Source organism: Pseudoliparis swirei, chromosome 23 (genome assembly GCF_029220125.1).
Source record: "Pseudoliparis swirei isolate HS2019 ecotype Mariana Trench chromosome 23, NWPU_hadal_v1, whole genome shotgun sequence".
In the NCBI taxonomy this organism is placed as follows: Eukaryota; Metazoa; Chordata; class Actinopteri; order Perciformes; family Liparidae; genus Pseudoliparis; species Pseudoliparis swirei.
This window is the reverse complement of record NC_079410.1, coordinates 4,122,722-4,149,462: the sequence shown is the minus strand read 5'-3', so window position 1 is coordinate 4,149,462 and position 26,741 is coordinate 4,122,722. Positions and strand designations below refer to the sequence as shown.

The following is a 26,741-nucleotide window of genomic DNA, read 5'->3' as shown; positions in this document are numbered from 1 at the left end:
TCTCTCTCTCTCTCTCTCTCTCTCTCTCTCTCTCTCTCCATGTGTCTCTTTTTTCTCTCTCCTCTGCTCATTTGCTCTCGGTATCTGGGCCCATCTGTCTCCATCGCTCGCCCCGGCCCCGGTCTCTCTCTCTCTCTCTCTCTCTCTCCACATGTCTCCTCCTCCTGAGCCTCCAGGGGACACATTAATATTTTTAGTGCATATCCATATTTTAGTTCATGTTACTGAATTTCTATCTCTTGATCATCATGGAAGTCTCTCTCTCTCTCTCTCTCTCTTTCTCTCTCTTTGTGTGTGTGTGTGCCGCTGATTTCTAGCGCATGGGTGGGACGGCTGCACCAGAGGGAGCGAGGGAGGGAGGGAGGGAGAGAAGAGAGCAGCTCCCAATTACGTTTCCACTTTGGGTCTCTCTCTCTCTCTCTCTCTTTCTCTCTCTCTCTTTCTCTGTCTGCACCACCGTCAAGTGTTACTGATCAATTTCACAGGCTCTCTGTTTACAACAACGTTCTCTACCTCCCCTCAGCGAATCGACAAAGGGTCTTTTGTGTGTGCGCATGTGTGTGTAGGTGTGTGTGTGTGTGTGTGTGTGTGTGTGTGTGTGTGTGTTGGTGTTGGTATGAAATATGAAAAAGCTAGTCTCAAAGATTGGGTGGAGACTGTGAGGATTGCGGCAAACACTTGCGGTAAACCGAATACTGTAACACGTACACACACACACACACACACACACACACACACACTCACACACACACACACAGATCAGATCTGAATGAATAGGAGAGTGGTCGACGCACAAGTCTCTCAAAAAGTGTTTCTGTCAATAACCAGTGTGTAAGAATAAACACACACATGCACACGCACGCACACACACACGCACACACACACACGCATGGTGACGCCTCGCCACCCCAATAACGGAGCTCTCAGGTTTTGATTAACTGCGGTTTTTGACCGCGACGGCAATTAAGACGGAGAGGAGAGCCCCGGGGGACGGAGGAAGAGGAGGATGAAGAGGAGATGAAGAGACGGAGGAGGAGGAGGGGGGGGGGGGGACATGGAGGACATAGAAGCAGCGAAGAGGAGCAAGAAGGAAAGGAGAGGAGGTTGGAGGAGACGAGGAGGCAGTGAGATGGGGATGAAAGATGGATGCACATAAAACATCTTTCTCTCTTTTCACATCCCTCTCTCAAACTTCTAAGCCCCGCCCCCTTTCTGCATGTAAATACCATGACAACAGGCGAGGACACTTGATGGACGCTCCCTCGCCTTGAGGAAGGAATCCTTCAGGCTGGTGGTCGCTCTTATTAATAACTCGCTTCGTGAACTTTGATGCAGTTTTATTTAGATTTTAGTAATTGTGGTAAATGGTAGTTTTAGTAAAGGAGAAGAAGAAAGGACCCATATAGTGAGTAGGCCAATATTATACGCCAATATGGGTTATTATAATAATAATAAAATGCAAGATATGCTGCATGAGGGAGGATTTTCAGGATCATTTAAAAATAATAAGAATTATTATTATTAATAAGAATTTGACTAGCCTCCAACCAAACTTCCCCGCCATTGATTTTTTAAGTATTTAAAATATTTAGGCTAATATTATGAGCCAATGTGGGTTATTACAGATGTATTGTTATTAGAGATGTATTGTTATCTAGAGATGTGTTGGGGGTTTTTAAAAATAATTTTTAGAAATATGGAGTCCAAATACTCCCAAAGATTAAACTATTTGCCATTTGTTTTAGTATTTACATTTTTTTTCTTCTTTTTAAATTATTTTAAACCCGGACCATTTTAAAGTATTCAAAAATATTTATTCTTTTTAAATATTGAAAACAGACAACCAAACTTCCTGACATTTATTATTTTTGTATTTAAACAAAATATAAATCCTTTTTATGTGAACTTTAGATCAAATAAGCCGTATTGACTCCCAGAGGGGAAAGTCAATAGATAATAAATAAGAACGGAAAGATGAAAAAAGAAAGATAAAAACAAATAAATATAAAAAATAGAGGTGAATATGGAAACTTACAGAAGTCGATATTATGAGCCAATATGGGTTATTATAAATATATAATATGAGGAATTATTTGCAGGATAATATAAACATAATGAGAATTATTATTACAATTAATAATAATAATTTGACAATCCAGTTTATATGAATTCAAGATCAAATAAGAACGAATTGACTCCCGGAGGGGAAAGTAAATAAATATAAATAATAACGGAAAGTTAAAAAAATATAAAAATGGTAATAGGAAAGATAAGAACAGATTACATTTAATAACAAAAGAGGGAAATATATAAACTCTAACTGAACTATTAAAGTTAAAATCACAGAGCAACACAAGAGTGACAGGAAGTGATTAGCAGAATAACAGGATTAAGGAATAATGATAACACAACACACAGCTACACAATATAGATTAATAAAGTACAGTATAATATAGTGTATATATGTATATATATATATATATATTATAAATAATATATACATTATATTATACCTTCTTTCATTTGTATGTCTCGAAAAAATGAAAGTGTGCAAACTCACACAATTATAATGGCAGGCATGACCCACTCACACACACACACACACACACATACACACACTCACACACACACACACACACACACACACACAGGCCCTACCTTCTCCCACTCTCTCTCTTTGTTGAGCACGATGACCACCAGCTTGGGGAACTCCTGGTACCCGTCCTCCGTGAAGGACAAGTCCCTGCCATCCCACGTCACGTTCATCATGAACCTGAGAGGAGGAGGAGGAGAGGGAAGAGTAGGAGGAGGAGGAGGAGGAGGAGAAGGGGGAGGAGGGGGAGCAGGAGGAGGAGGATGGGGAGGAGGAGGAGGGGAGGGGAGGAGAGGAGGAGGAGAGGAGAGGAGGAGGAGGAGGAGGAGGAGGAGGAGACAGGAGGAGGAGAGAGGAGGAGGAGAGAGGAGGAGGAAGAGGAGGAGACAGGAGGAGGAGAGAGGAGGAGAGGAGACAAATCAGAGAATGAGAAAAGGAAGGAAATGAACGGAGGTGAAGAGAAACCAGAGAAAAGAACTTTAATGACATCAGAGAGAAAAGAAGTAAATATTCAATCTGTTCGTTTAATAAGCTCAAAAAATATGAGGACAGGTTCTTTTTGTCCAAGCTTTAAGAGAGAGAATAAAGGAGAGAATAAAAGAAGAGGGAGACCGACACAATGGACAGAACCTAAAGCCAGAGTGTGTCCACTCACACACACACACACACACACATTCACACACACACACACACACACACACACAGTACAACCCTGTATCACAAAAATTACGTTCCCCCAGACCTAAAATGCAATTTGCAGTTACGTTTGACTGAAACGTATTTCTCTCCAGATTACGTTTGTATTTGACGTATTACAATTACAAATACGTCTCTGATCAACGTATCTTTGCCGTTTGTTGTCTCTCTTTTCTACAATGCTGTTATGAATTGTAAAAAGCGTCCTCTAGTCTTATTTATTATTATGTTATATGTTGTTTCGCCTGCGTATTCTGACAACAATAAGCGTTGTAACGGATCATATGAATTGGCGTGAAGACTTACTGCTGGTGACGCTCCTTTATTTTCTTTCTTTAGGTGACAATACATTAATTAAAACTCGTACACTATCACCACCTTAACAGAGTCAGCCCCATACCGGTCAAATCAACTATTAAACTTGTTATAAAATGCACATCTGTCCGTAATTTATACCATAAAGTTTGCATTTTAACCTAAAAAAAAGTGCGCTTACTTTTAACCTTTCAAAATAAAAGTCCGATTTATCTGTTAAGCGGAAGTAGTATAAAACGTCTATATTTATTCAAACAATACAATATAAAAGGCATACATACATCAAAATCAATCAGGAAAATGCTAAACAGTCAAACAACTCAAAACAATAAACCCTTCATGGGGTTATTTACAGGTGTGTTTACTTCTCATCAAGCGTTCAACACCATCATCCCAGAAGTCCTCCTCACCAAACTCACCCAGCTCACTGTGCCTGCCTCCACCTGTCAGTGGATTACAAACTTCCTGATGGACAGGAAGCAGCAGGTGAGGCTGGGAGAAACAACATCCAGCACCCGGTCAGGGATGCGTGCTCTCCCCACTGCTCTTCTCCCTCTACACCAACGACTGCACCTCAGGAGACCCATCTGTTCAACTCCTAAAATTTGCAGACGACACATCAGTCATCGGCCTCATCCGTGATGATGACGAGTCTGCATATAGGCGGGAAGTTGAACAGCTGGTCCTGTGGTGCGGTCGCAACAACCTAGAGCTGAACACGCTTAAGACTGTGGAGATGACAGTGGACTTCAGGAGGAGCCCCCCAGCACTGCTCAATAACACTGTGTTGGCTGTGGAATCCTTCAGGTTCCTGGGATCCACAATCTCCCGGAACCTGAAGTGGGAACCTAATGTCAACAAAATCATCAAGAAGGCCCAGCAGAGGATGTACTTCCTGCGCCAGCTTAGGAAGTACAACCTGCCTCAGGAGCTGCTGACCATGTTCTACACCACAGTTATAGAGTCTGTTCTGTGCACTTCAATCACTGTCTGGTTTGGATCGGCCACCAAACTGGACCAGAACAGACTCCAACGGACAGTCAGGTCTGCAGAGAAGATCATCGGTGCCAACCTGCCCACCATCCAAGACCTGTACACCTCCTGTCAGGAAACGGGCAGGAAAAATCACTGCAGACTCCTCCCACCCCGGACACAAACTATTTAAACTCCTCCCCCATGGTAGACGCTACAGATCACTGTTCGCCAAAACCTCGAGACACAAAAACAGTTTCTTCCCCCTCGCCGTCTCACTACGAAACAACAACCCACTGTAGCATATATATTTATCCCTGCACTTCTCGCACTCTCCACTTCTTCTGGCACTACTGTTTCACAGCTACAGTATATAGCCATTCCTCCTGTATATACTTTAAGTCACTTTCAAAAACTTCTTAGACCGTTGCACTGTTTTGCACTGTTTGTTCTGTACTGCACTGTTTGTTTTGTTTGTTCTGTATTGAAATGTATATTTTGTGTAAGCACTGAGAGACACTTTACCGAGTCAAATTCCTTGTTTGTGCAAACTTACTTGGCCAATAAAACTGATTCTGATTCTGATCAAACAAAAAGAGCAGGTATCCGGAAAAATCTGGGCAATAATTTGGGAATTGTTAATAAAACATGATTTACACTTCAACTTCCACTGATATGCATGCAAACTAATACATCGCTTCACACACACACACACACACACACACACACACACACACACACACACACACACACACACACACACACACACACACACACACACACACACACACACACACACACACACACACACACACACACACACACACACACACACAGACACACACTCTCATACGCACACACTCTTACACACGCACACACACAAAGACAGACACACACTGACAGAAACACATAGACAGAAACTCACACACAGACACACACTCAGACACATACATACAAACACAGGCAGAATCACACACACGCACACACACACCCACAAATACACATGCACACACACGCATACTCTGCAGACTGACCCTTGACCTCCCAATTGTCTCTCAGATATAACCCTACTGCTTTATATTTAATACATTATATTTACCTAACTATAAGACTTTGAGGTCATGAGGGGAATCCCCTCCAAAACCTTCACAAGAGAAAATTGTCACTGTGCCAATAACCCTTGTACGATCCTTAAAACCAGTCTTTTAGTTAATTTTTCATACTTTCAATCAACTTAAAGATCTGGATTCTTTTCAGATTCAAAGAAGGGCATCTGAATATGAATACCCTAGAGTTTTGGACCGATAGCTCTGAGGTAAGGGCCCCAAAAACAGGTCCAAAGGGTCAAATTGGGCATTATTCTCTTAAATTTGCATATTTTTTGACAAGTGCAAAAATGGCCATAATCTTCTAAATATTAGTCCTGGAAATCCCAAATTGAACACAGACACTCAGGACAGGGCCTACAATGAGGTGATTGGGTGAAATCTCCTCCGAAACACCCACAAGAGTTAATTGGCTGTCTGAAATCCAGGACTTAAAGAGGGTGTGTGGTTTAACAAATCTGAGACCCTGTTGTGAGCTTGGGCTGATTTTAGCTTTTTTCTTCTTCTAAACATGTCAGAGCTTAGCTTTCTTTTGTAGGTTGTATCCCCTCCCAAATGGGGCCCAACTATGTAGGCTGGCAACATATAGCACTTAGCATCCCTGCTTGGGAAGGGTTTAAAAACGCGGAAAAAACTAAATTCCTTCCTTCAAAGGTTAACAACTCCTCAAATGTTTGTACTATATGAACAATTTCAATTGTATTCTACCCCATTTGGGAGTGGCTACAACCTGGAAAAGAAAGCTAAGCTCTGACATGTTTACCCAATTTGACCCTTTGGACCTGTTTTTGGGGCCCTTAGCTCAGAGCTATCGGTCCAAAACGTTAGGGTATTCATATTCAGAGGCCCCTCTTTGAAGTGTCTGTATGTGTGTCTGAGTGTGTGTCTGTGTGTGTGTGTGTGTCTGTCATTCTGTGTGTGTGTGTGAGTGTGTGTCTGTCTCTGTGTGTGTGCGTGTGTAAGAGTGTGTGTGTGCGTGTGTAAGAGTGTGTGCATATGAGAGTGTGTGTCTGTGTGTGTGAGTATCTGTGTGTCTCTGCCTGTGTGTGTGTGTACGTATGTGAGTGTCTATGTGTTTCTGTCAGTGTGTGTGTGTGTGTGAAACGATGTATTAGTTTGCATGCATATCAGTGGAAGTTGAAGGGTAAATCATGTTTTATTAACAATTCCCAAATTATTTCCCAGATTTTTCCGGGTACCTGCTCTTTTTGTTTGATGAGAAGTAAACACGCCTGTAAATAACGCCATGAAGGGTTTATTGTTTTGAGTTGTTTGACTGTTTAGCATTTTCCTGATTGATTTTGATGTATGTATGCCTTTTATTTTGTATTGTTTGAATAAATAGACGTTTTATACTACTTCCGCTTAACAGACAAATCTGACTTTTATTTTAAGAGGTTAAAAGGAAGCACACTTTTTTTTAGGTTAAAATGCGAACTTCATGGTATAGATTACGGACAGATGCGCATTTTATAACAAGTTTAATAGTTGATTTGACCCGTATGGGACTAACTCTGTTAAGGTGGTGATAGTGTACGAGTTTTAATTAATGTATTGTCACCTAAAGAAAGAAAATAAAGGAGAGTCACCAGCAGTAAGTCTTCACGCCAATTCATATGATCCGTTACAACGCTTATTGCTGTCAGAATACGCAGGCGAAACAACATATAACATAATAATAAATAAGACTAGAGGACGCTTTTTACAATTCATAACAGCATTGTAGAAAAGAGAGACAACAAACGGCAAAGATACGTTGATTAGAGACGTATTTGTAATTATAATACGTCAAATACAAACGTAATCTGGAGAGAAATACGTTTCAGTCAAACGTAACTGCAAATTGCATTTTAGGTCTGGGGGAACGTAATTTTTGTGATACAGGGTTGCACAGTAATGTGTGGCAGGTCACATTAGCTAAGATGGAGGGCAGTGGAGATATTCTTGGTCCACGCAGCCTCACATTCATCATCATGTCCTTCCTCATCTGTCTCCTCCTCCTCCTCCTCCTCCTCCTCCTCTCAGTGGTCATTTTCATCGAGGGGAAAGACAGTTCCCCTCTTCTTCCTCCTCTCTTCTGTCTCCATTTGTCTTCCTCCTCTCGTCTTCCTCCTCTTGTCTTCCTCTTCTCATCTTCTCCCTCCTCTCTTCTTCTTCCTCTATTCTTCCTCCTCTCTTCTTCCTCTCTTCCTTCTCCTCTTGTCTTCTTCTCTTCATCCTCCTCTCTTCCTCCTCCTCTCGTCTTCCTCCTCTCTTCTTCCTCCTCCTCCTTTCATCTTCTTCCTCACTTCCTCTTCCTCTCGTCTTCTTCCTCTCTTCCGTCTCTCGTCAAGCAAACAAAGAGCACTCAGAGTATAACCTATAATCACATTATAATGCTTTATGTAAAGATGATAATCTATTTAAACTACAACAATCTAAATCATGAATATTCATGAGTATAACTCTAAGTTGCTAAGAGCAGATTATAATAAGTATAATAAGTATATGAATTATAATGAGCATGGAGTGTCTTATAAAGAGTTACTGGATCGGTTTACTGGAGGTTTTGCAATACCTTGGTGTCCCTTTAAATTGCTGCTGGTAACACACACACACACACACACACACACACACACACACACACACACAGCCACTCAATGCTCAGATGAAATCAGCCGGCGATAAGGGGATTGAGTGGGTTTTTGTGATTAAAAATAATCTGATTGGCCGGCGAGCAGCCAGGTGAGTATAACGAGGCTTCTGATTGGACGCCGCAGCGCTGAACCCAATTAAGTGCGATTGCGGCGGAGAGAAGAGGCGCTGCAATCAATACCCGAGAACATGGCCGGTCTGAGCTCTGCAGGACATCGATCTGGAAGCGATGCAGACACACACACACACACACACACACACATTGTGCTCTCCTTCATTGCTCATTTGGATTATTTCCGCTTTCCGTGATTCAACCATTTCTCTCGACATAAAAACAGCAAATAAAATAGGAAAAAAAAGTGATTTCCAGCCTCATCTGCACAGGAAGTGATGGAACAGGAAGTAATGTAACAGGAAGTGATGTAACAGGAAGTGTGTGAGCATCGTTTAAGGTGAACCGGTAAACGACCACGACCGTCCTTTGTGATGTAGGATTAGCAGCAGTGAGTTATCTTTAATAAAAAACATGTTTAGTGCAGATATAACATTTAAAAAAGGAAAATAAAAGATAGTAGAGATTAGAGAAAGAGATGCGTGAGTTAGTAAAAATATATTCTGCGTTATTTAAACTTCTTTTAAAGTTGTCCTGCCCTCGTTCCCAACATCACAATATTTCAACAGATTTGTTTTCCTCCCTCTTCCCTCCTTTGAACGACTTCGTTGAAAAGGTCGCCGTCAAAATCTAAAAAACATGCGGATAGATATTTCGGAAACTGTTTAAAAGTCATATTCTTATAAATATAATAGTGGAAAAATAGTCAATGAATCAATAGGTTCTGGTTGAAAGACTTAGTAGGCCCATGAGCAGGATGTGTGTGTGTGTGTGTTAGTGATAGAGACATTTATCCTTTGTAAAGACAAGCACCAGTGAAAGCGATGATGGATCCTGTCAGCACTCGTGATCTATGGACTGCAACAACACACACACACACACACACACGCACACGCACACACACACGTACAGAAAAAAAGAAGAGATCACAAAATCTGCTACGAGTGCTGATGTGGGTTTTTCGGTAGCTTCCTGAAAGCCGCTCACCCCTCAGGTGCCCCCCCCCCCCCCCTCGTAGTCCCCAATGTACATTTTGTTTGTGCAGTTATTTCTTTCGCTGCGACTTCGGGCATCACAAGATTAATGCTAACAATTACATCCACGTGTCCTCTCCTCCTCCTCTTCCTCCTGCTGTTGCTCTGGAGCAGCTGTGTGAGCGCCGGCTCCTCCCCCCCGTACGCCGCTCGGGTTTCGGTTGCTCAGCCGCCTTTAGACCCCCGATGAAAAATTAATCAACTTTGCAGAGCTGCTCCTCGCTCTCCGAGAGCCGGCTGTCCATCATCTGCTCCTCCCGGTAACGAGCAGAGCGAAGACACCGGGAACAGAACAGAACTTCAGGATAAATAAAGACATTAACGCATGAACACATGCATGAATAAATCAATAAGTCATGTTCTGTCCTCCAAAGCTTCTGGGCTTCAAGTTAAGACTTTAGAATCGTTTTGACATCTGTTCTTAAAAGAAAATGTTACATACGGAGAGACTGCTTCAAAAACACAGAGTCAGCTCTCTCAATCAAGGCTAGCTCTAGATCAGGCTAACTCTAAATGAAGCTAACTCTAGATCAGGCTAGCTCTAGATGAGGCTAGCTCTAGATGAGGCTAGCTCTAGATGAGGCTAGCTCTAGATGAGGCTAACTCTAGATGAGGCTAACTCTAGATGAAGCTAACTCTAGATGAGGCTAACTCTAGATGAGGCTAGCTCTAGATGAGGCTAACTCTAGATGAGGCTAGCTCTAGATGAGGCTAACTCTAGATGAGGCTAGCTCTAGATGAGGCTAACTCTAGATGAGGCTAGCTCTAGATGAAGCTAACTCTAGATGAGGCTAGCTCTAGATGAGGCTAGCTCTAGATGAGGCTAGCTCTAGATGAGGCTAACTCTAGATGAAGCTAACTCTAGATGAGGCTAGCTCTAGATGAGGCTAGCTCTAGATGAGGCTAGCTCTAGATGAGGCTAACTCTAGATGAGGCTAGCTCTAGATGAAGCTAACTCTAGATGAGGCTAGCTCTAGATGAGGCTAGCTCTAGATGAAGCTAACTCTAGATGAGGCTAGCTCTAGATGAGGCTAGCTCTAGATGAAGCTAACTCTAGATGAGGCTAACTCTAGATGAGGCTAGCTCTAGATGAGGCTAGCTCTAGATGAGGCTAACTCTAGATGAGGCTAGCTCTAGATGAGGCTAACTCTAGATGAGGCTAACTCTAGATGAGGCTAGCTCTAGATGAAGCTAACTCTAGATGAGGCTAGCTCTAGATGAGGCTAGCTCTAGATGAGGCTAGCTCTAGATGAGGCTAACTCTAGATGAGGCTAGCTCTAGATGAGGCTAACTCTAGATGAGGCTAGCTCTAGATGAGGCTAGCTCTAGATGAGGCTAACTCTAGATGAGGCTAGCTCTAGATGAGGCTAGCTCTAGATGAGGCTAACTCTAGATGAGGCTAGCTCTAGATGAGGCTAACTCTAGATGAGGCTAGCTCTAGATGAGGCTAACTCTAGATGAGGCTAACTCTAGATGAGGCTAGCTCTAGCTCTAGATGAGGCTAGCTCTAGATGAGGCTAGCTCTAGCTCTAGATGAGGCTAGCTCTAGATGAGGCTAGCTCTAGCTCTAGATGAGGCTAGCTCTAGCTCTAGATGAGGCTAGCTCTAGCTCTAGATGAGGCTAGCTCTAGCTCTAGATGAGGCTAGCTCTAGATGAGGCTAGCTCTAGATGAGGCTAGCTCTAGATGAGGCTAACTCTAGATTAGGCTAATTTACAGGTTTTATTCATTACAAATGAGGCAATAGCTAAATCTCAATTATTTTTTTAAGGGTCACACCGGATAAATAAACGCGCTAAAAGCTCCATTTAAAGTAAATCCTGAGGCATGAGTCCAATGTGCAGCGTGTCCTTGTTTACTGTTGGAAGAACACATGTAGGTGGAGAGTTGAGCCTCTTGTTCTCAATGGAGGGAGGAGCGCCGCACGGCGCCGAGGGGCCACTTCAGGCTGAGCGCCGGCCTCTTCAGCCGCAATCAGCGGACGCGTTCAGTCAACAATATTAAAGTGAGAGCTCTTACACACACACACACACACACACACACACACACTCTAGAGGATATAGTCCCCGTCCACTCCGACACGTGAGGTCACATGTGGGAGATTTAGAGGAGAACATGTGAATAATACACAAAATAAAAGTGTTCGTGCAGTCATGTGATATTCATGAGGCGCTCCCCTTCTGCACAAAAAAGAGACGGTTAATCATAGTTTGTGTGTGACGAATGCACAAAGCTGTTGTGTACAACACACACACACACACACACGCACACAACGTGTGCACGAGGAGTTCAAGTGTTTAGTTTTAACATCCTCCTCTGGAAGAAAATTGCATGATCAGCGATCCTCTGGCTCTGTTGCAGTGTGTTATTGTCTCTACACGGTTTTCAGGACCGCTGCCCCAGGGCTCAGCGTGTGTGTGTAATGTGTGTGTGTGTAATGTGTGTGTGTGTGTAATGTGTGTGTGTAATGTGTGTGTGTGTAATGTGTACGTTCGTACACGTGTGTTTCCTGAGATCAGACCCTGAAATTACCTGTCAGAACTCTACTAGCACTAAGCAAAACACACACACACACACACACACACACACACACTGATAAATAAGTGCTAAAGTCTTTTTGAGGCACACTGTTCACCACAGCAAGGTGAGCGGCGCACTGTAAATCTGCTGTGACAGAACATTCTCTTAGGGGTGGGGATATTTCTCTTGCTTCTGACATGCGCACACACACACACACACACACACACACACACACACACACACACACACACACACACACAGCATATTTTAAATGAAGCCCAGGTTGTCCCTCGGTGTGATTGCTGCACAGGCCGGTTGCTCTTAGGCGGTCATTTGTCTCCTGTTTTTATTATCATTTCATATTTCCATCACCCAGCAAAACATATTCACCCGGGACGTGTCTCAGTGAGTTTGCCATGACGCCTGTGTGTGTGTGTGTGTGTAGGGGGGGGGCTTACAACGAGGAGGCGGGCCCCCTGAGCGACGGAGATAATACTCTGACCCACCGAATATACTCCAACGCGTCACACTGCTGCTGCACATTGCTGCACACAGCCCATCTGCCCACCTCTGTGTGTGTGTGTGTGTGTGTGTGTGTGTGTGTGCGTGTGTGTGTGTGTGTGTCATGTCCTCTCATATCATATCCCCCCGACAGCCGCTGATGGTCTAACAACCGCACACCGGCCCCGTCGCCCCCGACCCCAAGCCTCGACCAATCATGTTCCTTGTGTCCCCCCCCCCCCCCCCCTGAAGCCCCATTGGCTGAGCTCTCACACCCACAGCAGAGCCATCTGTGGCCACTCATCACCTGGGCAACAACCTGAGGCAGCAGAGCATGCTGGGAACAGAGTCAGCTGGCTCCGGCCGTACGCGCTAATTCTCTTCACCAGAGTGGCGCTGCATTAGAGCACGATGGGCGTTTGGAGTCTTATTGAGGGGGTCAAAGGTCAAACTCCCACGTAATGAGCCTCACGTATGAGCGGCGGCTCATCGGGGCCTCTGTGACCTCAATAACTGCTGGAATGTCTCGCTTTTTTAAACGGTTTAAAGCGAGCGCTCTAATCTCCCAGCGCCCCTGAAGTACCCGCGGTGCACCGTCCACAGTGAGGATGGATCCAGCTGCGCCGATGGTGAGTTTGGCGGGACGAGAGTTGGACGACGTGATGCAACGCGAGCCGTGGACGATGAAGGAAGAGTCTTCACGGACCAATCACACGGAAGAGGAAGATTTGAATCTCCTTCTGTTTCCTTTGATCTCTCGGGAGGAAGAGGAGGTGGAGGTCATGCCGACTTCTGACCAGGATCCAAACAACAGATTCACACGGGACGTTGGGAAGATGTTGTGTTTTTATACAACATGAGTTATGATAACCCCATTTAAATCCTTCATTAAAGCAAACTGAATGAGACATGATCAACATTATGACCATTAAATATCAAAACACTTTCGAGTGAATATGAATCGGTTCATTTGCTCATTTTTGCTGCAACATTTACAATTATGAAGATTCTTCTGGATGAAATACAGATTTGAATTCAATATCGCCGTTGAGACTTACGGCTTTACTAATGTCACACTTCATCGTTACAAATAGAATATTTCAAAAAACTAAGACAATAACAATTGGGTTGTAAACACCAGTTAATCCCCCCCCCCCCCTCTCCCTCCTCCCGTTTGCCAGATGATGGAGAGCCAGACTGAGACCTGGCAACACAGGAGACCTGCAGCAGCATCTCCACCACCGGCGAGCGGGCGGCACAACGAGAGAGGGAGCAGGACAGAGGGAACGAGGGAACGGTGGGAGGACTCCGTGAAGGAGAGGAGCAGAAGGGCTCATGGAGGAGGAGCTCCTCCTCGGTTTTGGAGAGCTCTCATTCGCGGCGCCGTCCCGCTGCGACCCGCCTCTCAAATTCTCCCCTTCCCACTTTCTCTACTCCCCAAATCACAAACACCCCTTTCTCTCTCTCTCTCTCTCTCTCTCTCTCTCTCTAACTCCTACACTACTTCCCCTCATCCTCTAACTCTCACTCCCATGTGTTGTTTGGTTTTTTCATGCAGTAATTACATCTTTCTTCAATCTCTAGCCCTTAAAGTAGACTTGGTGGAACTCTCTAATCACTAGGGGTGAAAATAGACTGTGGCAGGAAGCCATGCACACACACACACACACAAACACACACACACACACACATTGAAACTTTCCTATTTGTTCCTCTACATTTCTCCTACCAGAACCCGACTGGACTCACTTGTGCAGCGCGCTGGGCGGCAGCTTGGACGTCTTCTCCATCGGGCCGTAGCAGGACGTCTTGGCCTCGGGGATGACGCCGTACTCCTCCAACATGGCCACCGCCGCCGACGTGATGATGCCCAGGCCGTCGCGGACCCTCGCCTCCAGCGGGTAGTCCCAGTCGTCGTAGGACACCGAGATCATGCCCGGCGGGAAGGCCTCGGGCGTCAGGTCCGGGTTGCCCGTGGTGAGCGACGGCACAATCCAGATGTAGCCGAAGCCGGTGAGGCCGAGGGAGCGCGCCTCCTCCAGGATGACCACCGCCTCGTCTTTGGAGCAGTAGAGCAGCACCACGGGCGACTGGACCTTCTTCAGCATGATCTGAGAGCGGCTGTCCTCCTCCACCGCGTCCAGGACGATGACGTTCTGCAGGTCCCAGCCCACGAAGCTGCAGGGCGGGCAGCGCAGCGTTAGCATTCAGCTAACGGGCCATTCACTTTGAGAAGGGCGCTTATGATTAGCCGTTATAGTTAATATCATTGTGAAGTGCTTCTTGTCAGGGGGGGACACATGAGGGAGGAATGGAGGATGAGTAAAGAGGGTCCTGTGGTCAGCGTGCACTTATAACTACGTATTTAAAAAATAACAACAATATAAATAGGTTTCATTGATCAGAATCAGAAACATTGATTCTCTCCGTGTGTCTAACACACGGAGAATCAACATTAAATGAACATTAAATTGATGTTGTGTTACTTGTGATGGTACCTTAGAGATGCAGCTCGATGAAATGATACATTTACTCAAAGCAGATCTGTGAAATGGTTCCTATAGCTAGTCAGGTGCACTGAAAAATTAATAACAACTTAAAATGTTGAGCAAAGAAACTTAAATTGTCTGAACTTCAATGAGAGTTAATTCAACTAAGAACACAGAGTTGGGCTGACAAAGGAAACGCTTAAAAATAGTCCATCAATTTAAATCAACACGTTTTTTTACACACAGACAAATGAAGGTTCCATCTGGAATAGAAGAACCATATCTGGTTCCACGAAGAAGCTTTCAAACCAGGAAGTGCCATTTTCTTAAATAGTTCTTTAAAGAGCCAATAAAGGTGTCTCGAAGAACCTTTAAAATGGTTCTTGAAGGCACCATTTGTGGTTCCACAAAGAACCTTTCAAACCAGAGTTCTCTAAAGAACCATTTCCTTAAAGAGCTCTTTAAAGAACCTATACAGGTGTCTTGAAGGCACCATTTTTGGTTCCTTAAAGAACCTTTCAAACCAGGGTTCTTTAAAGAACCAATAAAGGTGTCTCGAAGAATCTTAAAAAATGGTTCTTGAAGGCACCATTTCTGGTTCCACAAAGAACCTTTCAAACTAGGATTCTCTAAAGAACCATTTCCTGAAAGAGCTCTTTAAAGAACCTAAAAAGGTGTCTCGAAGAACCTTAAAAACATGGTTCTTGAAGGCACCATTTTAAAAAAAGGTTCTTCAGTAGGTGATGGTTCTTCGTAGAACCACAAAGCCTTTTAAAGAACCCTTTAAGAACCATTATTGTTCTGTGTGTACCGACGATACATTGAAAGAGCAGAAACCAGACCAAGTGTCACGTGAGTGATCCGAGTAAATGTCATACGTGTGCACGACGTGTGAAGCATCCTCGACATACATGACCTCCCCCTGCTGTTATATACCGTCTGCCGGCAGCATTGATATGTTCCACTCAGTCAGACTCGCCGGTTGAGACCGCCACACGTCTTCACCGCTATTAAATCGGTCCACCGTGACCGAGTCGCCGGGAACAGAAAGCTAAAGTAATCTGGCTTTTTTTCCCTTCTCGTTCCTTGTTTCATAAACGATGGATTTTCATTCCAACAGCGGAGGTCAAATCCCTCGCGGGGTTATTCAGCCGGATGTGAAATGACTTTTCTCCATTGCAGATCTCCGCTCCCCCGCGCAGGGCGTGTCATACGGACCGGATATTGATTGACAACAGAGGTAAACTACGACATGTTTTGGAGGAGCGTCACGCGTCTCCTCTTCCTGTTTGAGGGATTCATTCATAATGAAATCCAACGGGCCGCTCGACCCCATCTGTCGCCACTCCTCGTGTGATTAAAACAAGTGACAGAGGCGAGAGCGCTTGAATGACGTGAAGAGTAAGTGCTGATGAAGAGGAGCCTCCTCCGCTGGGTGTGAATACATCATTCAGGCACTGAGCTCCACCTGATCAACGTGGATCACTTCTTCTTTTGCCATAAATGATGGCTTGCTGTTCTCTTCTCCTCTGCAGAGCGCTGTGGCATCGGTCAAAAGGACCTGAAGGTTTGGGGGAGGAGCCAAACGGCCGCTGTGGTAAATCAACCTGTCATCTATATTAAAGGACCCATATTATGCCCATTTTTCCACAAGTTGATATGGTTCCTTGGGGTCTTAATGAAATGTTTTTGACATATTTTGGTCAAAATACCACAATAATCATTTCAAACAGCACCCTTTTTACCCTGTCAAAAACACCTCCCCACAGTTTAACCTGTTTTGAGTGCCTGTTCCTTTAAATGCTAATGAGCCAGCTCCCCCCTCCCCCCTCTCCCCTCCTCCACGAGATGCGCTCGCCTAGCCGCTGCCTGCCCAGCTAGCCATTACCTTTGTAGAAATATGGCTACTGCAGATGAAGATAGCGGCGCGCAACCATCTCGTTTTGAACCAGTCAGACCCTGAACAAGAAGAGGCTCCCGAACAAGTTCGAGAAGTTAGGGCTCAACAGGACGTTTCTGAATGTCACTTCTACATTTGTTGTTGTTTGTACATTGGCTAAGGTCACCGAACCGTCTTTAAACTGGGTGGGTCGAGTGGTGGTGGGGGGCGGTCCAAGGCCATGTAGCCAGACTCCCTACATGGGCGTGCTTCAAAATCTACGTAGACGTTGGTGGTGATCCCATTTGACGCACTCAAGCATATCGTTTCTGACATAGAGGAACCACAACAAGCCGCGTGAGTTGTTTTTTTCCAGCGTTTTTGTGTTGGGAGACATGCCAGATACCCAAATTAACGTATAGAAGCACTAAAAAAGTGGAATTTTCATAATATGTCCCCTTTAATTTGAAGAATGCTGATGACATCATTTTAGAGTTTGCTGTCTTTGAAGTGCAGCTATTCTCAATCACTGGGCCGGGCTGCACTATTTTGTTTGATAAAATATATATATATATATACAATATATATATATATATATTGATATAATATTTATACATATTATCTATTTGTTTATATATAGCTATTTATATATACATATATTTATTATCTATAATATATATATACATATATACAATATATGTATATATAATATATACAGGACTGTCTCAGAAAATTAGAATCTTGTGATAAAGTTCTTTATTTTCTGTAATGCAATTTAAAAAACAAAAATGTCATGCATTCTGGATTCATTACAAATCAACTGAAATATTGCAAGCCTTTTATTCTTTTAATATTGCTGATTATGGCTTACAGCTTAAGAAAACTCAAATATCCTATCTCTAAATATTAGAATATCATGAAAAAGTATTAAACAAATCACTTAAACAAATCTATGAATTAACTCGATACACCTGGAAACACATTTTCAAATGTTTGATTTTGTTTTGCTGTTATAAATCTTTTTTTTACTTGGTCTGAGGAAATATTCAAATTTTATGAGATAGGATTTTAGAGTTTTCTTAAGCTGTAAGCCATAATCAGCAATATTAAAAGAATAAAAGGCTTGCAATATTTCAGTTGATTTGTAATGAATCCAGAATGCATGACATTTTTGTTTTTTTAATTGCATTACAGAAAATAAAGAACTTTATCACAATATTCTAATTTTCTGAGACAGTCCTGTATATATATAAACATATAGATAATATATATAAATAGTATTTACATATATAATATATGCATATATTATATACATATATATACACATATATATATATATTGTGAACAACAAGTTGCTTATTTATTTTTGCCATTACAGCTGATAGTGACATAACACATATTTACAGTCCAGTTTGGTTTTTAAGGCTCATGTGTTATTGTTTTCTTCTATTTTCTTTGGGAAGTTGGTCCTTCAAAGTGTCTTTCAGTGAGTTACACCAGACCGAGGACGCCTGCTGTCGCCTGCACAGTGTGAAGGGAGGAGATGAGAAATGCAAGGCCGACACACTGAGCGCAGTAACTCTGGGAGAAAGTAAACTTCTCCGTCCTCCGGGGAAATCTGCAGTGATAAAGGCGAAGAAATTGGAGAAATGCGCTCGTAGAAAAAAGGCATCAACTCTACAAACTTTCGTTATCTTCATCCGAGTGCAAGCTGTTGTCCTTGAGAGAGGATTTAGGGAACGATGGAGAGAAGAAATGTCCCGTTGTTCGGAGCGCTCTGTTTAATAAAGAATCCTTCTCAAGTTGTTTATCTGCACTGGGAGTTAATGTGTTTTTCCTCATTTATACTTTTACGATATAATAATCCAAGTCCAGAGTAGGACTGCCTCCTCCTCTAGGGGTACAGATTTATTACCCCTCTGCCTATCGGCGTGACTCCAAGGACGACCGTGTGTGTCCCACCGAGGCCGAGGCACGTCTCCACTCAGGTGGGTTACCATGACGCCCGGTCCACGGTCCCGGAGGAGGGATCCTAATAGCTCGGGTGATTCCCCCGACCGATTTAATATTTACTTGACGGATGTGCACGCTCCTCTGTGCAGACACTCGGGGTCCCCTGATGATGTCTCCTATACCCCCCCCCCCACCCCCCCCCGGGTGTTTCCTCTGGTGCCACCAAACAATTTATGTGAGTGGACTCGACCGACGCTTTGGTTTATGAAAGAATACCTGCAAAAAACAACGTCATCGCTAACATGCACAATGTTTAAAATGGTAAATGTTTTGCTGTTCGGGCCTTTTAATCAAAGTTTGTCAAAATAAAAGCGGAGCTAGACCGATGCTTTGCTTTATTAAAGAGAACCTGCAAAAAAAACATGCCATTGCTAACGTGCACAAACTATGTTATAAAATTACATTAAAATGGTCAATTCTATACTGTTTAATCAGAGTTTTTCAAAATAAAAGCGGAGCTAGACCGATGCTTTGCTTTATGAAAGAATATCTGCAAAAAACAACGTCATCGCTAACATGCACAATGTTTAAAATGGAACACTTTATACTGTTCGGATCCTTTAATCTGAGTTTTACAAAATAAAAGGGGAGCCTGCATTCTCTTGTTGGTGATTCCCCCGACCGGTTTAATATTTACTTGACGGATGTGCACGCTCCTCTGTGCAGACACTCGGGGTCCCCTGATGATGTCTCCTATACCCCCCCCCCCCCCCCCCCCCCGGGTGTTACCTCTGGTGCCACCAAACCAGGGGTGCTCAATACGTCGATCGCGATCGACCGGTCGATCGCGGCGACCTGCCAGTCGATCGCGGCGAAGTATTGGTAGATCGCATGACATAAAAAGAAATTGGCCCGCCCCCCTGTCACTTTCTCTATAGCACCACATTACAGCAGCAGCACGTCATTTCTGTCTACGTGTCGCGGTAACAGTCCTCTGCCCGCCGTCTCGTGCGCCGCGGAGCTCCCGACACCGGTTTGCGCGCATCGGGACGGACGGAGCAAAGAAAAAGTCACTAGCACCCCCCCCCGTCAACAACTCTTCTCGGGTCGCGCGCGGCAGGCGAGCACACTTACTAGCACCCCCCCGTCGGTCGATCGCCCTGACTTGGTCACATAATAAGTAGCTCGCATGTTGAAAAAGTGTGAGCACCCCTGCACCAAACAATTTATGTGAGTGGACTCGACCGACGCTTTGGTTTATGAAAGAATACCTGCAAAAAACAACGTCATCGCAAACATGCACAATGTTTAAAATGGTAAATGTTTTACTGGCCTTTTAATCAAAGTTTTTCAAAATAAAAGCGGAGCTCGACCGATACTTTAGCTTATTAAAGAATACCTACAAAAAACAAAGCCATCACTAACATGTACAATGTTAACTACATTAAAATGGTCAATTTTATACTGTTGGAGCCCTTTAATCAGAGTTTTTTCAAAATAAAAGCGGAGCTCGACTGATGCTTTGGTTTATCAAAGAATACCTGCAAAAACAAAATTCCATCGCTGACATGCACAATGTTTAAAACGGTACACTTAATACTGTTTGGCCCCTTTAATCAGAGTTTTTGAAAATAAAAGCGGAGCATCATGGTGTTGGTTGCATCCCTGAAGCTGAGATGATGAGTACAGGTGAAGGAGTCACTCGCTGGGCCTCACCTGTTGTCCACCGTGGTTTTCAGGACGTTGATGAACTCCTGGTAGCCGGGGAACTTGGACGTGACGATGGAGAAGATGTGCCAGTCGTACTCCTCCATGATGTTCAGCATCAGCAGCGCCTCCTGCTGGATGGAGGCGCCGAACTGGAAGAAGGTCGACTTCACGTCCTGGAGGAGGAAGACGAGATTCAGTTGATGATGTAATTAGATTTGTTTGTCTAACTTCATTAGAAACTAATGCAATAAATACCAGTCGACGGAGGATCAGGCAGTCCATCAACACCCTCTCACACACCCTCACACACACACACATTTATGAGAGTAACAAGCTTCTCGTAGAGGAAATATATGGATGAGGAGCTCAGAGCAATTCAATTAAGCCCAAAGTGGATTGACGCTGTACGGGGGGGGGGGGGGGGGGGACCTGGTTCTGGGGCAACGAGGGTCACATCCACTCGCTCCATTAAACCCGACCCCCGGACCATTTGCCACTTCATCAGCCCAACCCAGACAGGGAGTCACAGAGGAGGAGGAGGAGGAAGAGGAGGAGGACTACAGGTGGACTCATGATTAGGGATGGGTATCATTTGGGTTTTTTCCGATACCGGTGCTAAACCGGTACTTTTAAAACGATACCGGTGCCTAAACGGTGCCTGAACCGATACTTCTTTTTTTTTAAACGCACAATGAGGACATTAAAAACCTCTTTGGCCATATTCCCTGTAGAAGCCGTTATCATGGAGCACCGACACACAACGGATATCAGACTGTTAACATACACAATGTTCTCCATTATATGATGTGATATGTATTGTCATGTGCAGACTTTATAGGGTTAACCTGTCACTGTTTTGATGGGCAAAGAGAACAACCAATCAGAGGGACTGAAGATGACACGTGACAAATAAAGCTTTGCTTCTGACAGCGAGAGTTACACTGAAACAAAGTGACGCCCCACGGTCTTTATTCCTCCGTCATTATATTCCCGGTAACACCGGGTAAACGGCCGGGATCGCTGGACATCAACACATCTGCTAGCAGACTGTCACGCTCGTAGCTCGTAGCTAGCGCTAGCTACGAGCTAGCTTAAGCATGGTTATAATGGCTAATTTATTATTTCTTGGCCTACTTTTATGAATGCAAGACTTGCAATCAACGTTTCGGTACTAATCTGAGTTCCGGCTGCTCGTCATCATCGGTCTCCACGTGTTCCCGTCGCGTCCAGCCTGACGCTGGTGTGCTCCACACGGCCTCACGTCGTCACACACGGCGCAGCCTCCGCTGTCAGAGTTAAATATGAGAGGCTCGTAACCTGCTGACAGGGCGGAGTCACCTGAGAAGTTCACAACAATAGTTTTTTTCAATTTCAATCGGCTCAGGCACCGGAAAGAAGCACCGAAATGTGCGTTGCGTTTCGGTCCGGGTAATACCGGTTGTATTGGAACCGGTACCACATTGGCACCGGGTTTCGGTACCCAACCCTACTCATGATCTCTGCTCCTCTATATTAAAGGTTTAGTGTTAAATGAGTCATTAAAGGAGGAGAGACGAGTCATGATGAATAGTGAGGGATGGTGAGGAGGAAGAAGAAGAAGAAGAGGAAGAAGAGGGAGAAGAAGAAGTAGGAGAAGAAAGAGAAGGAGAAGAAGAAAAAGAAGAAGAAGGAAGAGAATGAGAACAGATGGAAAAGAAGGATAAGGAGGAGAAGATGGAGAAGGAGGAGGAGAAGAAGGAGAAGTAGGAGGAGAAGTAAAAGAAGAAAGGGAAGAAAGAAAAGAAAGAAAAGAAGAAGAATAAGTTGTTTGTTGTTCCTGATGATTTTTCCGCTTACCTTGAAATGTCAGAGAGTTCACACCTCACTCGTCTCTGCACTCTAATTGTGATGGAATTGCAGGTCAGTGTGTGTGTGTGTTCAAGATTCAAGATTCAAGATTCAAGATGTTTTATTTGTCACATACACACACAGGGTGTGCAGTGAAATGAAAGTGGCAATGCTCAGCAGGAATGTGCAAGGACAACAAGTACACACTATTTACAAATAAAAAACAACACAATATTTACAGTAAGTGTGTGTGTGTGTGTGTGTGTGTGTGCCTAAGAGGGGCAGTTGTGTGGGTCTATGTGGGGGTCCTGGTGAGGTCGGAGTTCACAATCCTGATGGCCTGAGGAAAGAAACTCCGTCTCAGTCTCTCAGTTCTTGCAGCGTGACTACGGAGGCGCCTGCCTGACCGCAGCAGCTGAAACAGTCTGTTGTTGGGGTGGTGAGGATCCTTCATGATCCTGCCGGCTCTGGTTCTGCACCTCCTGGTGTACAAGTCCTGCAGGGTGGGGAGTGTAGTTCCAATAGTGCGCTCAGCCGAACGCACTACTCTCTGCAGAGCCTTCCTGTCCTGAGCGGAGCAGTTGCCAAACCAGGCTGTGATGCTTCCTGTCAGGACGCTCTCTACAGCTCCAGAGTAGAAGGACTGAAGGATCCTCTGGGAAACTTTAAATTTCCTCAGCTGCCTGAGGTGGTAGAGGCGCTGCCTTGCCTTTCTCACCAGAGTGTCTGTGTTTGTTGACCGTGTCAGATCCTCGGTGATGTGGACTCCCAGGTATTTATACCCGCTCACCCTCTCCACAGTAGTCCGTTAATCCCCAGTGGTGAGTACGTCCTCTGTTGTTGTACCCTCCTAAAGTCCACAATCAGCTCCTTAGTTTTGGTGACATTCATGATGAGGCTGTTGTCCTGGCACCAGAGTGACAGATCAGCAACTTCCTCCAGGTAGGCCTTCTCGTCGTTGTCGGAGATCAGGCCCACCACCACTGTGTCATCCGCAAACTTGATGATGGTGTTGAGCTGAACCTGGCCACACAGTCATGTGTGTACAGGGAGTACAGTAGGGGCCGAGGACGCAACCCTGGGGGATCCTGTGTTCAGGGTGAGGGATTTGAGGTGTGTCTGCCCACCCTGACCACCTGTGGCCTGGCGGTCAGGAAGTCCAGGATCCAAGCACACAGGGGTGTTCAGTCCCAGCTCAGTCAGCTTGCCGGCCAGTCTGGAGGGACTATGGTGTTGAAAGCTGAACTATAATCAATGAACAGCAGTCTCACATAGCCCCCTCTGGCTGTCCAGATGAGAGAGTGTGGTGTGCAGTACCTGGGAGACAGCATCATCCGTGGATCTGTTTGGGCGATAAGCAAACTGCAGCGGGTCCATGGAGGAAGGTAGGAAGGCGCAGATGTAGTCCTTTATCAGCCTCTCAAAGCATTTCATGACCACCGAGGTGAGGGCCACCGGTCGGTAGTCATTCATACATGCTGGAGAAGCATTCTTGGGCACAGGGACAATAGTGGATCTCTTGAAGCAGGCGGGGACCACGGACTCAGCCAGGGAGAGGTTGAATATTGTGGTGAACACTGGAGCTAGCTAGTTAGCACAGGTCTTCAGTACTCGCCCAGATATGCCATCTGGACCTGCAGCTTTCCTGGTGTTCACCCTCAACAGAGCCCTCCTCCCACTGTGCTCGGTCACAGAGAGTGTGTGTTCATCCCCAGCGGTAGAACTCACCTCGGCTACGCTAACGGTGTTGTTGTTAGCCGCGAGCTAGCGCTGTTGTTGCTAGCCTCAAACCGTGCATAAAATGAGTTCAGGTCGTCCGCTAGGGATGCGTCGGCACTCACCATTGCGCGGGGTCTGCTCTGGTAGTTTGTGATAGTCCGTAGCCCCTGCCATAGGCGCCTGGTGTCGCGCTGCTCCATCTGTGATTCCACTCTGTCTCGGTACCTCCTCTTGGCGTCCTTCACCGCCCTCCTCAGTCCATAGACCGCTGCCTTGTACTCGTCCATGTTGCCGGATACAAGACCGGAGTTATAGGCAGCAGTACGGGCGTTCACAGCTTCACGGATGGATCTATCAACCCACGGCTTTTGGTTAGGAAAGACCCTAACTTTTACCGTGGGGACGATGGTGTGTGTGAGTGTGTGTGTGAGCGTGTGTGTGTGTGTGTGTGTGTGAGGCCGTAACCTGACAGCATGAAAGAAGAAGGATGGCTAAGAGGCGCCGAACAAAAAGGTCGGAGCGAGAGACACGAGACAAACGGAGAGAAGAGATTCCTCCAGGTGTCACTGTGTCAGAGCACACCTGCTCTCACTCACACACACACACACACACACACACACGCACACACACACACACACACACGCACACACGCACACACACACACACACACACACACCAGGAGTGCACTACACCGCCTGCAGCCAACATCTACAGGACTAAAATAAGTGTGTGTGTGTGTGTGCTCTGAGCTGCAGCACTGTGTGTGTGTGTGTGTGTGTGTGTGTGTGTCCATCCAACATCAGCCTCAATCACATCACAACAGCCGAGTGTATAGAATGTAAAGCTAAGACCGTCCCGAGGTCCTGGAGTTGATCCGTTGTGAAGTGGCTGCGTGTCCTGACCTCTCCACTGTGGTGATAACCCCCCCCCCCCCCACACACACACCCCTCACCCCCCCCCCCCTTATATCAAGTCTCTCAAGTGCTCTCCCATGGTATCATATCTGTGTGTGAAGCTCCCACTCCGACCCGATTGCTCTTCAGACAAGGCTCCCTGTGTGTGTGTGTGTGTGTGTGTGTGTGTGTGTGTGTGTGTGTGTGTGTGTGTGTGTGTGTGTGTATGTGTGTGTGCATGCGTGTGTGTGTGGAAACTAAAGCGATGATGCGTGTGCATGGTGGGGCATGGTCGTTTCCTCCCGCAGCAGGCGACATGCGGACTATACAGAATACACAAAGTACACGAGACTCGAAGAAATAAGAGACCAGAGGTCAGAGGTCAGAGGTCAAAGACCAGAGACTAGAGACCAGAGACTAGAGACTAGAGACCAGAGACCAGAGACCAGAGACTAGAGGCCAGAGACCAGAGACCAGAGACCAGAGACCAGAGACTAGAGACCAGAGACCAGAGACCAGAGACTAGAGACCAGAGGCCAGAGACCAGAGACCAGAGACCAGAGACCAGAGACTAGAGGCCAGAGACCAGAGACCAGAGACTAGAGGCCAGAGACCAGAGACCAGAGACTAGAGACCAGAGACCAGAGACCAGAGACCAGAGACCAGAGACCAGAGACCAGGACCAGAGACCAGAGACCAGAGACTCGAGACCAGAGACCAGAGACCAGAGACTGAGACCAGAGACCAGGACCAGAGACTAGGACCAGAGACTAGAGACTGAGACCAGAGACCAGAGACCAGGACTAGGACCAGAGACCAGGACCAGGACCAGGACTAGAGACCAGGACCAGAGACCAGGACCAGAGACCAGAGACTAGAGACTAGAGACCAGGACTAGAGACCAGAGAGAGACTAGAGACCAGGACCAGAGACCAGAGACTAGAGACCAGAGACCAGAGACTAGAGACCAGAGACTAGAGACCAGAGACTAGAGACCAGAGACCAGAGACCAGAGACTAGAGACCAGAGACCAGAGACTAGAGACCAGAGACTAGAGACTAGAGACCAGAGACTAGAGACCAGAGACCAGAGACCAGAGACCAGAGACCAGAGACCAGAGACCAGAGACCAGAGAAGACCCAGAGTCCTCCTCCGCTCGTCTCAGACCAGATGGAACCTGTTGTCAAGGCAACACTTTGGTGCAGAAGTATTTCTCTGTGTTGTTGTCTCGTTCATTTTGTGTTTTTCCGTGGAGTGCAGGTGAGAGAGATGAAATAACAGACGGAGCTTACAAGGAAATGCAGAGTGAAGAAAAGAAGGAGGCGGAGAGAGAAGAGAGAGAGAGGGAGAGAGAGAGAGAGAGAGAGAGAGAGAGACACTAAGTAGCATAGGATTGTTTCTAATTGGGACGGCTCGCAATCGGTGACATCAGAAAACAGCCAATCGTATTCTCTCATTTCACCCTCGTCAAGTGTGACATGTCTCCTCTTCACACTCACACCTTCAGCCAGTGGCGCCTTGCACACACACACACACAGACGAACACACGCACACAGGCACGCAGGCACGCACACAGACGAACACACATACACACACACACACAGACGAACACACGCACACAGGCACACAGGCACGCACACAGACGAACACACATACACACGCACACACAGACGAACACACATACACACACACACACAGACGAACACACATACACACACAGACGAACACACGCACACAGGCACACAGGCACGCACACTCTTTACTCCCTTGTGTCCCGTCTATCACGTTC

The 26,741-nt window shown here is 45.5% G+C and overlaps 1 protein-coding gene across 1 annotated transcript in view; it reads right to left on the bottom strand.

Annotated features, from left to right (window-relative positions):
* Positions 1-26,741, bottom strand: part of grin2aa (glutamate receptor, ionotropic, N-methyl D-aspartate 2A, a) — a 158,447-nt gene that overhangs the window by 45,222 nt on the left and 86,484 nt on the right. The window contains exons 2-4 of the mRNA XM_056406845.1: positions 20,520-20,686; positions 14,232-14,660; positions 2,659-2,773 (exon numbers count right to left, since the gene is read on the bottom strand). Coding sequence (XP_056262820.1) covers positions 2,659-2,773; positions 14,232-14,660; positions 20,520-20,686 — 711 coding nt within the window. The remainder of the gene's footprint in view (positions 1-2,658; positions 2,774-14,231; positions 14,661-20,519; positions 20,687-26,741) is intronic.